General features: G+C 30.0%; 2 protein-coding genes across 2 annotated transcripts; both read right to left on the reverse strand.

The window, feature by feature from the left end:
- Positions 1-166: 166 nt before the first annotated feature.
- Positions 167-3,571, reverse strand: LOC126854997 (LIM and senescent cell antigen-like-containing domain protein 1). Its single transcript, XM_050602255.1, has 8 exons — positions 3,334-3,571; positions 2,876-2,994; positions 2,607-2,720; positions 2,281-2,393; positions 1,940-2,132; positions 1,680-1,821; positions 1,143-1,401; positions 167-817 (listed from the first exon to the last, which is right to left on the reverse strand). Exons 2-8 carry the CDS (start codon positions 2,881-2,883, stop codon positions 615-617), a joined length of 1,032 nt encoding a protein of 343 aa, XP_050458212.1. The 5' UTR covers positions 2,884-2,994; positions 3,334-3,571; the 3' UTR covers positions 167-614.
- Positions 3,572-4,478: 907 nt separating this feature from the next.
- LOC126855277 (splicing factor 3B subunit 1) lies at positions 4,479-11,796 on the reverse strand. Its single transcript, XM_050602751.1, has 18 exons — positions 11,518-11,796; positions 11,158-11,330; positions 10,753-10,927; positions 10,511-10,590; positions 10,176-10,343; positions 9,798-10,014; positions 9,253-9,657; positions 8,177-8,640; positions 7,728-8,085; positions 7,303-7,595; positions 7,077-7,202; positions 6,761-6,982; positions 6,498-6,680; positions 6,233-6,421; positions 5,906-6,081; positions 5,523-5,795; positions 5,154-5,370; positions 4,479-5,006 (listed from the first exon to the last, which is right to left on the reverse strand). Exons 1-18 carry the CDS (start codon positions 11,543-11,545, stop codon positions 4,848-4,850), a joined length of 3,906 nt encoding a protein of 1,301 aa, XP_050458708.1. The 5' UTR covers positions 11,546-11,796; the 3' UTR covers positions 4,479-4,847.
- Between the last annotated feature and the right edge of the window lie 610 nt (positions 11,797-12,406).

A 12,406-nucleotide genomic window follows, 5' to 3' on the forward strand; every position in this document is an offset into this window, starting at 1 on the left:
TATAACTCTGTTATCTCTTATGTTTATATATGTATGTATTATATATGTGTATATATATATATATATATATATATATGTGTGTGTGTGTGTGTGTATAAAACTATTGTTTTTTAGATATCAGGATTTGTTTGGATATTTAGTATTAAATATATAACAATAATACAAATAAGTTTAAAAATATTTAAATAGAGTGAGCTACACATACAGTATATATTACAATTTAATCAAAAATATCTGCTATTACTTGTCGCACATTTAACATATAAATTAGCATTGTATCTTGGCTATACAAGATGTTTCAAAACTATTGCACGCTTTTTCTTACACCCAGATATCAAACTGAGAAGAATATTTAGAACATTAATAGTTTCTTGATTATAAGTTACATTAAAAATAATTATAATAATACTATATCAAAGTACTTATTAGCTATAGAATGGAGATAGCTTTGATACATTCCATATAGCTTACAATGCAATATAAAAGATTAAATATATTTATATATTTATAAAGATTAAATATATTTTTTGTTAATATATTAAGCGGATAAGGCACTGTAAACGCAAAATATTTGATCGACCTTATAGATTTATACAGAAGAATAGGATCTGCGTTTACACTGGTGGAAGCCTTTTAGGATTCAAATCATACATACGTCGCATCCGTTTCTTCAATTCTTGCGGAAATTTATCATAGCATTTCTTGCACGCCGGCTTTAGATCGAATTCAAAAAATTTTGTCTTTTGATTCATTTTCTGATCGCAGAATGCACACGCGAAGTGATGGACGCACCATGCCTTGTTCAATGCTGTAAAAACTGGAAAAGATATTGTATTAGATTAGAAATATTATCAATGCTCACAAAAAAATAACACAAAAAGAACTTGTATTTTTTAGTGTTTCTGACATCACAGTTCAATATAACTTCAATGAAGAAAGAATTGCAAAAGTTCAAAATATTAATGGAAAAAAGAAATATTATATATTACAGCGCAGAATGTTTAAAGAGAGTGAAAATAAATTAAAAGTCCAAAAAAGTAAGACAACGCGATTATATTGCAAATAACATTTTTCTTAATGAACTTTCATCCATTTATTTGGATTATCTAATCTTTAATGCATCATCATTGTATATCACATACCATCTCCAGAAATAACTTGATTACAGACAAAACAAAGATTTCCAAATAACTGATGATAATGAGTCTCGCAATATGCGAGACCCTTCTTCTCATAATGACGATGGCCTAGAAAGGGTTTCTCACACTTTGCACATACGAAATGTTCTACATGCCAATGTTTACCAAGCGCAGTTACTACGCGTTCTTCAATGGGACGCCGACACGCACCACAAATTGGAATTCCCATTTTATCATGGCATCGTAAGCAATACAATTCGTTCTACATAACAAAATTGATTATTAATATATTAGACTATGAATGTGTTTATTGATAAAAGATATTTTTGTACATTGCAATTATTAATTTTCAGAATAGTTATTTTTTTATAGATTGCTTAAAATTTATGATCAAACTTTTAGCACAATTATGATTAAAATTATTTTGTTTGCTTTCTTGTACATCTTCTGTATATATAAATTTAGAAATATAAATATATTCATATATTTTTTTATATATTTTTTTAAAGTGATTAAAATATCCAATCCATATAATCTTACCATTTCATTAGCAGCGTACCCAGGTCGAGAACGAACTTCTCTGGCTTCAGAATTGAGTTCTACACCACATGTTGTACAGTTAAAGTGATATGGATGATAAAGTTCGCCACGAAAACGTAAAGGCTTGTCATCAATTACTCCACTGGAAATCGTGAAAAATAAACCTACTAAAAATACTTTCTTTTCTTTCTTTAAATTTGAAAATTGTTAAGATGTTTCTCTTTATCAAGTATTTATGCAAGAGTAAAAACAGAACATACTGGCATTGATGGCATATGTGTTTCCCGAGCACGCCAGCTTTCACTCTAGCGTTGCATGTGTGACATAGTGCTCTGCCTTGACACTTGATAAAGCCTGCATCTGCCAATTCACCGTTGCACTCTTCACAGCGAAAGCATTGTGGATGCCAATTTGAATTCATTGCCTTAATCACACGGCCAATAACAAATTCACCTAAACTCACAAAACCAATAGTTCGAGTAAGCATATTTATGTACAGTATAATCTATACTTCTCTAACACACAACTATCTTAGAATAATTATCTTAATATAAGTACATATGTTGGAATAATTAAGTGCAAACCTTTAAAATTAGCTTACCACATTTGCCGCAGCATGGGGCAAACAGAACATGAAAGTCATGTTCGCAATACTTGTATCCTTCAAACTCATAGAAGATTCCATCTGGAAATGGTCTAAAGCATTGTGCGCATCTGTCAAAATAAAACAACACTCCATAAGATTCAATTCATAAAATAAATAATATAATCTTTGGATATTATATAAAATAGCAAAGAAACCAATGTTTTTGAAGCACTTATTTGAGAAACAGAAAAATAAATTTTTTTAAAAAAATTCTTCTCTAAGTGTCATCTGCAAAAACTGAATCAAAAAAAGGATATATATATGTATATGTACATACTTACACAAAACATTGTGGATGCCACAATTCGCCATTTGAGTTAACAATCTTTTCATGCGCGGCAAAACCTTCTCTGCAGCGAGAGCAAAACATATGATCCAATGACATTTCTGTAACCCTGCGTATATCATACATTATATAAATTTCTTTTAAATGCCTATTATTAATTATATTAAACAATGAAAATAAATCAAACATTTCATAACATTAACTTAAGTTTAACAAGTCTATTTTTAATTAAATATCCTTTTCTTCTGAAAAGATACTACTTACCCTGGCATATTTTAACAGAAGAGAACAATTATACGTTTGAACATCAAGAAATATTTCCACCTCTTGTTTTATTTATTCACTTGCAATTAATCATTGCTTTAATGTAAAAATTTATAGCACTGGAACATAATTAAGAAACTAATAAAATTAATAATAAAAACTCAAAAATTATGTAAATTAATACACTATATTAATATTTAATTTCTTCATTATAAAATATTATATTTGTAATTATATATCAATCAATTTAAATAATATTTATTTAAATTTAATCCTCTTTTACTTATATCTACTAATTTTTAATGTATAATGTCTAATTTACAACTTAGTTATTTTAATTATCACAAATGTATAATTTTATTTAAAATATATAATTGAAATTACTTTCTCGAGATATTAATGAATCAACATAAAACGTATCTACAAAACGAATAGTTAACAAAAAAATATTTACTCACTATTCATTAATTAATTAAAAACAGATAATGCCGAGGGATTACACGTATGTGATTGTCATACAATTGTTACATTCATATTTCTGTCAGATTTTAAATCAAGACAGCCAATCCGATCTCGACGAATGTAACATGGCCTTTTATGAAAATGAACGTGGAACTCTATGAATGTGTTACAGATTTTGCAACTTGCCCTACGCCACACCCTTACGGGAGTAATGATGACGCGAGACACGAATGATGTCAATTGCAAATTTGGAATCATTAAGGCAGTTTTTCAGTGAAATGTCCAAGATGTAAAAGTTCTGTCACATTCGCATTTAATGCCAAGTCCAGAAGAAATCATATAAATACGTACGTATAGAAATCGGCCAATCACGTGTCAAAAAATGCAAAGCACATACATTTCGTTTGGCGTTGCAATATTTGTGATTGACCAATCGAAATACAAATCTTTATTTTCTCTATTTTTTATGGAAAATACATATTGTATATATTCCATACATATAATAAAAATAATTTTTTCACCGCATAAAATAAATTTCAGAAGTATATATTTTTGATGAACACGATCATGACATAAACATTTCCTAAACAATATTATTAAAACAGATCTATAATATATATAATTAAATTTTAATATTATGAATGAAGTTTTTTTTTGTAATATTTACATTCATAAGATAATAAAAGTATCGAACTGTAATTATTTTATTAAAAATAAATAACACTTATGCGGATTGTATGAAAAAAATATAAGATTGTCATTGTACTATAATAAATAACAATTTCTCATAATCATCACGTAATGAACATGTCAAGATTGAAAGATTACATTACTGAATTTTTTTCCTGTAAAAAAATACAATATTTAGATTATATAATATCAAAATTTAAAAGTTGTAGATAAAAAGTAAAATGTAACATATTAGAAAAGCAAATGTTTCTATTTTAGTTTCTAATTTTTGTGTTCTAGTTTTTATGAAAAAATAAATGCTGAAATCTTAGAAATATAGAGTGCAAAGAGATTTAATGCCTAGATATAAAAATAAAAAACATAGAAACTAAAAAAAGAAATTTCTTCCTAACTTAACAAATTTGTATAGCCAATACAATCCTATTTTATCAAGAAAAAGAAATTCCAAAAAAAAGGATATATCAATTTATACATTCAAACATACATACATATATGATTATCCTTATCATATGATAGATAATCATAAAATATTCATTTACAGAGCATAAAATAATAAATTTTCAGTCATCCATGTCAAATATAATTTAACTTGTCAATATTTCATCAATCAAAGATGACCTAATTTATTAATTAAATACAATATGATATCCTGGAATGAAAAACCCTCTATACAGCATCAGGTTTTAATATTAGTACAGTTTAGAATGACTTTTTCAAAAATCGGTCTCACATAATAAGAGTGATCTTATTATATGGGAATAATCAATATAAATTATTATGTAATCATTGTGTTTCTTGCCAACTATATAAATGTTGTTTATTATAATACATAATCTAATTCGTATCTTATGTATTGGTTCTTTGGATCATTCATGATACGAGGATAACCAGCTACAAGAGCATCCTGACCACCAATGTAAAGAGAATTGTATATCTTCCAATAAACGTCGCGAACTTTACGGGCTGGATGAAATAAACCCTATAACAAAAAGAAAAATATAATATTTATAAATAATGTCTGTATCTTTAATATTTACCAAAATCAAAAAATTATATGTATATATATATATATATATATATATATATATATATATATATATATAAATACGCAGTTATAATTACATACTTGTAATGTATATTGTAAAATTTTGATTGGTCCAAGCGCAACACGTAATCCATCTACAGCATCCATAAACGCTTGAACCAAATGTGGTGAGGTCTCGAAAACGTTGGGCCATACATGATTCAGTAAATGTATCAACGCATCTTCACATCCAAATCCGTAAACGCCCAATGCCATATGTTTAATTGCGGCACAAGCTGTCTGCCTATGCACCAAGTCTCTGAAAATCATAAGAAAGATTAGAAGATCAGAAATGATATTAGAAATAATTTATAAAATCAAATCTAGCTCTAAATATGTTATTATAGAAAAAATCGATAAAGGAGTAACATATAAGCAATAAAATTAATATATTATTTGTACATCTCTTACCTGTCCATAAGTGCATCTTCTAGCAATGGACTGACAGCATAAATATAATCTTTACCCATTTCACCAATATATTCAAATAAAAATGACAAAGATTTTAACACTCCATTCTGTACATTTAACTCAGGTACTCTGTACTCATTCATTAATGCTGGTAATACTGTGAAGGGACTACAAGTTTCAGCAACTATGGCAATAGCAACCGTAGTACAAACACGATTCTGACGTTCCTGTACTTTCAAATTATTTAAAAGTGTCGCTAACACATCATGCGGACTGTTAAAAAAAAAAAGAAAATGCTATATTATACACAAAAACATACATTTGTATATAAACATTTGTAAATACATTTGTATATAAACAATATTAAATTATTTTTAGCTTACCCAATAGCTTTCGCAATATAACCAAAAGTGTTCACCGTCGCTCTTCTAATAGCTTTTTTATGTGCTTTTAATAATTCCAACAATTCAAAGCATATTCTCATCCATTCTCGAGCGGAAACATATTCGGGACCTCGATCTGCGATTCTGCCTACAAGATCAATACAATTTTCTTGTACCTGTAACAAAATAATATATTAAACTCAACAAAGATCACTAAATGTCACGTATAATCTATTTTTTATAACATTTATATAGAAATTTATTTTATTCAACACTATGTTTTATATAAAGCTATAGTAAATTGCTCAAGATATGCATGCATTTTACCTTTTCATGTCTGTTTTTCAGAATGGGTGTAAGCCTTGGCAACAAATCCTTGATAGGTGGTGTCATCTTCGTCATTCCTATGACATTAACAATTGCTTTCAATGCTCCTAAAATGCTACCTAGAACTTCTGGGTATTCCTCGCCTAAATACTCATACAGAACGACTCCCAGATGTCCCATAAGTTTTTCCTAAAAATATCGCATATATTTCATTTTTTGTAAATTTATAGATGACAAAATAAAAAATATTGTCTGCATTTCTTACCTCTTGACAAGTTTTCATAACCACTGCAATGCGTGAAATAAGATCTGCAGCTTGTTGTCTGACTTTTGCAGATTTGTTATTTAATCTCCACAGTATTGTACCACATATTTGAGGAAGATACGCCTTTACTCTTTTACCCAATGTGTTTACAATTGTACCAAAACCATTTAGCATAACAACATCCTACGAATAAAATTTGTTTAAATTACTTGTTCTGTATTAAATAGATTATTAAATATTTAGAGATATCGGATTCAACAAACCTCGGTCGTTTGCTCCTGAAAGGCATATAAAATTCCATCAATGAGCTGCTCTTCTAGACGCGAATCGACATCTGCCGCTCCCAAGTTACCCATAATCTTCTCGATGGTCTCCATCACCATTTTCCTATATTGTTCATTTTCATCTTTTAAATCGTCCACTACTCTGTTAATAATTTCTGATGCACCTACTTTGTTAGCTATTTCTACAGTTGTATCCACAAGCTGTAATTTTATATTATTCATTTTGTTATTAAAAATTCATTAAGTTTTTTCTAAAATTACAAAGAAAAATTTTTCAATGATTTGTCCATTTTACCTGTCTATAATTTCTACGATCCAATGCCATGCGATGGTTCCAAAAGTGTTTAAAGAAGTGAGGTAAAATTTCATCCTTTATATATTGAGCTTCTACACCATCGGTTGCACAACATTGTTTGACTACCTATTTTGAATATATATAAAAATACAATATAATTAATTCATAAAACATGTATGTAAATTATGTATGATTATTAATATGATAAATAAAATAATTCTCTTACCTTTAACACAATTTTTTTCATTTCTTCATCGGGGGACTGAAATTCACGTATAAGGATTAACATCACTTCTCTAGTATAATAGTTTGCATACTCTGCGTCCATGAGAGGGATAAGATAACCAATAGCTTTTAGGAACGCTGCTAATCCTTTTCCTCTATGCGTACGAATACCCTTCCAAAGTGGTTTTAGCACAGAGTCAAAACTTTCAATACCATAAGGCGTCGCTGCTTCGGCCAGTGCGGCAATGGCCAACGCAGTAATTGTTCGTACTTTTTGCTGTTCATCTACTAAACCTGTAATATATTTCGTGTCATGGTTATTTTTTTTTTTTTTTTAATTGTGTATCTATAACTTAAAAGAAAAAAGAAAATTAAGATTAGAGAAAGAGTTTTATGATAAAGCTATATATCTATTAATTTATATACCATGCTCTATAATTTCCACTAAGCTCTTCAAGTGCGGCAAAATAGCGCAGCCCATCAGGATAGCTATTTGTTGTACAATTTTAATACCAGTGTGTCGCGCTTGCCAGGATTTCTTACTGCGACAAACAGCTTTTAAGAACGGAAGAAGCGAAGGAATTCCGAGAGCGGATGCTACAACAGCGAATGCTCTTGCTGTTGTGTTACGAACATATTCGTCGATGTTATCGATATCTGGTCTCATTGTGGAAATCATTGTGGCCAGTCCTGCAGCCTTTGCCAAATTAGAAATAATTTCTCTGCCTTCAACGCGAGCATAATAGTCCTCGTCAATCAATAGAGGCTCGATGACAACCAAAATCTAAACATTGATAATACACTTTGATAATAACAATTAAACAAGATAAAATAAATAAATAGTTGACTTATGATGCAACGACAAAAGTAATTACCTTGTGCACATACGGCCGTACTAAATCGTCAAGTTTATACAGAATGCGGTCAATAACTTTGACCAAGAGATGACGTTCCTGATCCTCAAGAGTCGGTGACATGAGAAGAGGAAGAATTTGATTAAAGAGTGGTCCGGCGCCAAATTCCCTCGCTTTGTCAGTAATTTGTCGCAATGCGGCTTTGCGCATCGGTGGAGTTCCGTTTTTAATTTTCAAAAGCAATTTCATAATTTTTCTTTCTTTTTGTTCTTCAGGACTCAGCGTTTCTTCGTCTACATCAACTAATAATTTATCAAAGTACTGTGCATCCTCAGGCTTCATAAATGGTAGATTACCCTTTGGTTGATTATCTACATACTTGGCGCTTTTGTCTTCAGTTTGAATGAAGAAACCTTGAGGTGTACCAGCAATAGGCGTGGGTGTCGCCGTAAGTTTCCTAGCAGGTGTACGAATAGGTATGTATCCTGAAAAAATACAGAGTGATGTATATAAAACATAAAATTAAATCTGAAATGTTCAAATAAACGTTTAAAAAATTTTTTTTCATCCTAAGATCTATCTTTAGAGATTTTAAAGCTAGTGCTCATATGTAATTCTCAATCAATATTTTTAATTAATATATATTCTTTACATAAATTATGCTCCTTCAATAGTAGTGAAGATTTGTTTAAAAACAGAAGAGATATAATACAATAATTCTTTATATGACTTAAAAAAATTATTATTTTAATGAATGTTGAATTGAATATATTTAGTATTGTATTTTACATCTCATTTCTCTTCTTTGGATCTTTAAAATGCAAACACATATGAAGTTACCTCTTCCAATTTTTTAATAGAGTTACAGATAAACAAGTTATATCTGCTATTTAGTTGCATGTGTGCACAAGCATTAAGTGACCAATTATTACTTATTAATTGACTAAACAATAAATAATCAACTATCTAAAATAAAAATAACATGTAAGCACTCGTTTTTAAATTTCTAATTGTTTAATATTCTGAAATCTATATTTTTAAAATATCAAACAGTAGTACATATACTAAAATTAATCTTTATATCTTGGGTATCTTACCTGCTGGGGGTTGCAAGATCTTATATCCAGGAGGAAATAGTGCATCCAATTCATCATCCGACAGAGGTCTATTTCGCTCGTCTATCTCACGTTCCCAACGATAAGCCTGCAGTTGTTCGGGCGTCATGGACATCAAATGTCCTGGAGTTGGAGTAGCCAGACCCATTGCCTTGGGTCCCGTTGGTGTAGTAGCACTTGGGGTCAATATTGTTGTCTGATGAGGCGTCGTGAGAGGCGTTGCCGGTGTTTGCGGTGTCATCGAGCCTGGGGTTTGGTTCGATGGCGTCTCATCCCATCGACTTCTTCGTTTGCTCGCTGAAGGTGTTGGAGTTTCTTGTATTAAGTCTCCAGCAACACGATCAGTTCTCGGAGTCTCTGCCCATCCACTGTTATGTCCGGGAGTTTCTAATATTAAATTTAACAATCGAAAGTATATAAAATCACTACTTAATAGAAATAACAAACGTATATAATTAATCAATAATTTATTACTTATAAAGAAAACAATAATTAGCATAAGTAATAATTTGAAATTATATAAATACCTCTTTCAGTTTTTGGAGTTTCATCCCAACGATTCCTTCGACTCGTCACAGTTTTTTCGTGAGAAGGCGTCTCTCTTCCCGGAGTCACAGCTCCTGGCGTTGCATGAGCAGGCGTAGCGTCCCACATTCTTGTACTTACTCCTGGAGTTGCTCCAGGGGTTTCTGCCCCTTTACCATGACCTGGAGTTTCGTCCCATCGAACGGCAGCTGGTGTTACCTACAACAATTATAAAATAAAAAATTATAATAAACAGAAAGAAAAAAAATTTAGATTATACTGATTTAAATCAATAAGTATTAACAGATTTTTTTTAGATTAAATTCAATAGATTTAAATAAAACAATTAAAATAATATAAAAATAATGTAACAAACATACATCCGCATTATCCCAAGATGTGGGTGTCGCTGAAGTACCACATAACTTTTTCTGTACTGGAGTATCATCTGTCTGATCCCAACGGCCTCTCTTTTTGGGGGCTGGTTTAGGTTCGCCATTGGCCTTCAGAGTACCATCTTTAGCTTTTTCTGCTAATCTTTTTCTCAACTAGAAGAAAATATAAAAATACAAAATATAGACATAAAAGTTTTGTTGATTATATATTTATTTCTAATATTGTTATATATATATATAAATACATTTCTTTTTTCTGTAAATGTGTTATATATTTTTTGTGTAAATGTGTTATAGAAATTATTTAAATTTTAATATACCTCTGTCTCTTCATCTTTGAGCTTTTGTTCCCGCATAATTTCAGAAAATGTTCTAGAACCAATGTCAGGTGTCTTACCACCTGTAATTGAAAGAAGTCAATGTTAATTAAGTTAATTGATTGAATATGTTAATTGCATAGATATTTAATACAACATATAATTGTTGGATTTTCCAATCATTAAACACTTTTTCACTATTTCAATTTGTCAACCAGCTCAAATTACAAAAATGTTATACTAACCTTCGGCAAACGGGTCAACACGTTCAGGGGAGATAATCATCCTACGTCTCTTTTGCCTATACTCATCTTCCCTGTCAGCTATGGTAGGTCGTCGTCTATCTGCAAACGGATCATAATCTTTCTCCTCTCTATCTGCTACGGTGGGTAGTCGTTTATCCGCAAATGGATCATAGTCCTGTCCATACAAAACAAATTTATATCATTTTCAAAATATTATATCATATTTTACCACATAGAAAAATTACTTTGTACAAATTATATTTTTCTGATCTATTCTTCATTATTATTTTATAATAACCTTTATTTAAAAAATAAATAATAAAATATAAAAAATGTTGATATATAAATTTTTACTGTTAGACTTATACATATTTAAAAATATATTGTAATCTTTGTCAATAATACCTCAATTTCATCGTTGGTTGCAATTGATGTAACATAGCCATCAAATTTATTATCATCATAGATATCTTGATCGTAAAAACCAGTTTTTCCCAAAGCAACTTGTTCTTTCTCAGATGCTGTATTTAAAAGCTCCTTCTTCTTTGATTGTATTTCTCTTATCTGTGCTTCAATATCTGCAACATATATGTAATTATATTTGTACAAAATTCATATATATATTCATATATATATATATATATATCACACACATACATATATACATTTATTTATATTTATATGTATAAATATTATTTTAAATTGTATTTATGAATCAATAATAAGAAAAAATTAATTAGGGGAAATGTATAGTAGGTGTGAAACCTTTATGCGTCCTCGGAATGGAGTCCATCGTGAAGAAAAAGCTGGCGACGACACACCTTTTCTTTTTTTTTTCTTCTCTGTTGGACCGCCTTCCTCAATGAGACGTAATATGATGAGAAATTACTGTAGTGCGCAGAATATACTTCAATAAGTTGATAATTTAACAAAACATTGAATTATTCAATCTGCAATTGAACTGAATTGAACTGAATTGAACACGCACATTGACTGGCACGAACTTTAATGGTTAGGAAGAGAGCTTGTCGGCTTTTTCGGAAACAATAAACTCTATACTATGTGAACTTTATAGAGATTGCTCAATAGTCGAAAATAATCTAAAATGCTTGAGAATCATCCGATTGGCTATCAGATAGAGAATTTCTAGAATCCCGATGAAAATATTAGAAATTCTCCATTTGTCAGCCAATCGAGATCTTCGACAGACTTGCGTTGCGTTCCGTTTCACGCATAGAGCGCATAGATCGCTTGGAAATCTATATGTTACGTGAACTATAGATTTTCAGACGATCTTATGCGCTCAATGCGTGAAACGGAACGCATTCTTTAGAAGCTTTTCAGTAAGAAACTAGATATAAAGATATAAACACATATCACGCACTTGGTTACTAAAGTCCCTAAATTTTTTTTTTTGATAACCAAATATGATATTTATATATATATATATATATATATATATATATATATATATATATATAACAAAAAAAAAAAAATAAATAAAATAAACATAACACTATCTTTGATTATGTTTCTTTCGTACTGATATATTATAAATAAAAATTTGCGCTGACCGATTTAAACAAAGCGCCCGCGCACGGCGGTCATTTTAATTTTTCATTCTCCGTTGTTTTTTTTTTTTTTCACTAAATAG

The sequence above is a fragment of the Cataglyphis hispanica genome, chromosome 15 (genome assembly GCF_021464435.1).
Source record: "Cataglyphis hispanica isolate Lineage 1 chromosome 15, ULB_Chis1_1.0, whole genome shotgun sequence".
Taxonomy (NCBI): Eukaryota; Metazoa; Arthropoda; class Insecta; order Hymenoptera; family Formicidae; genus Cataglyphis; species Cataglyphis hispanica.

Coding starts and splice junctions, on each gene's coding strand:
- LOC126855277 (XM_050602751.1), bottom strand. CDS start 11,545: ATGGACTCCATTCCGAGGACGCATAAAG. Junction 10,928..11,157: donor CAACCAACGATGAAATTGAG/GTATTATTGACA, acceptor TTGTATGGACAG/GACTATGATCCATTTGCGGA. Junction 6,681..6,760: donor TTCAGGAGCAAACGACCGAG/GTTTGTTGAATC, acceptor TTTTATTCGTAG/GATGTTGTTATGCTAAATGG.
- LOC126854997 (XM_050602255.1), bottom strand. Junction 1,822..1,939: donor CACATATGCCATCAATGCCA/GTATGTTCTGTT, acceptor CACGATTTCCAG/TGGAGTAATTGATGACAAGC. Junction 818..1,142: donor TCAAGTTATTTCTGGAGATG/GTATGTGATATA, acceptor TATCTTTTCCAG/TTTTTACAGCATTGAACAAG.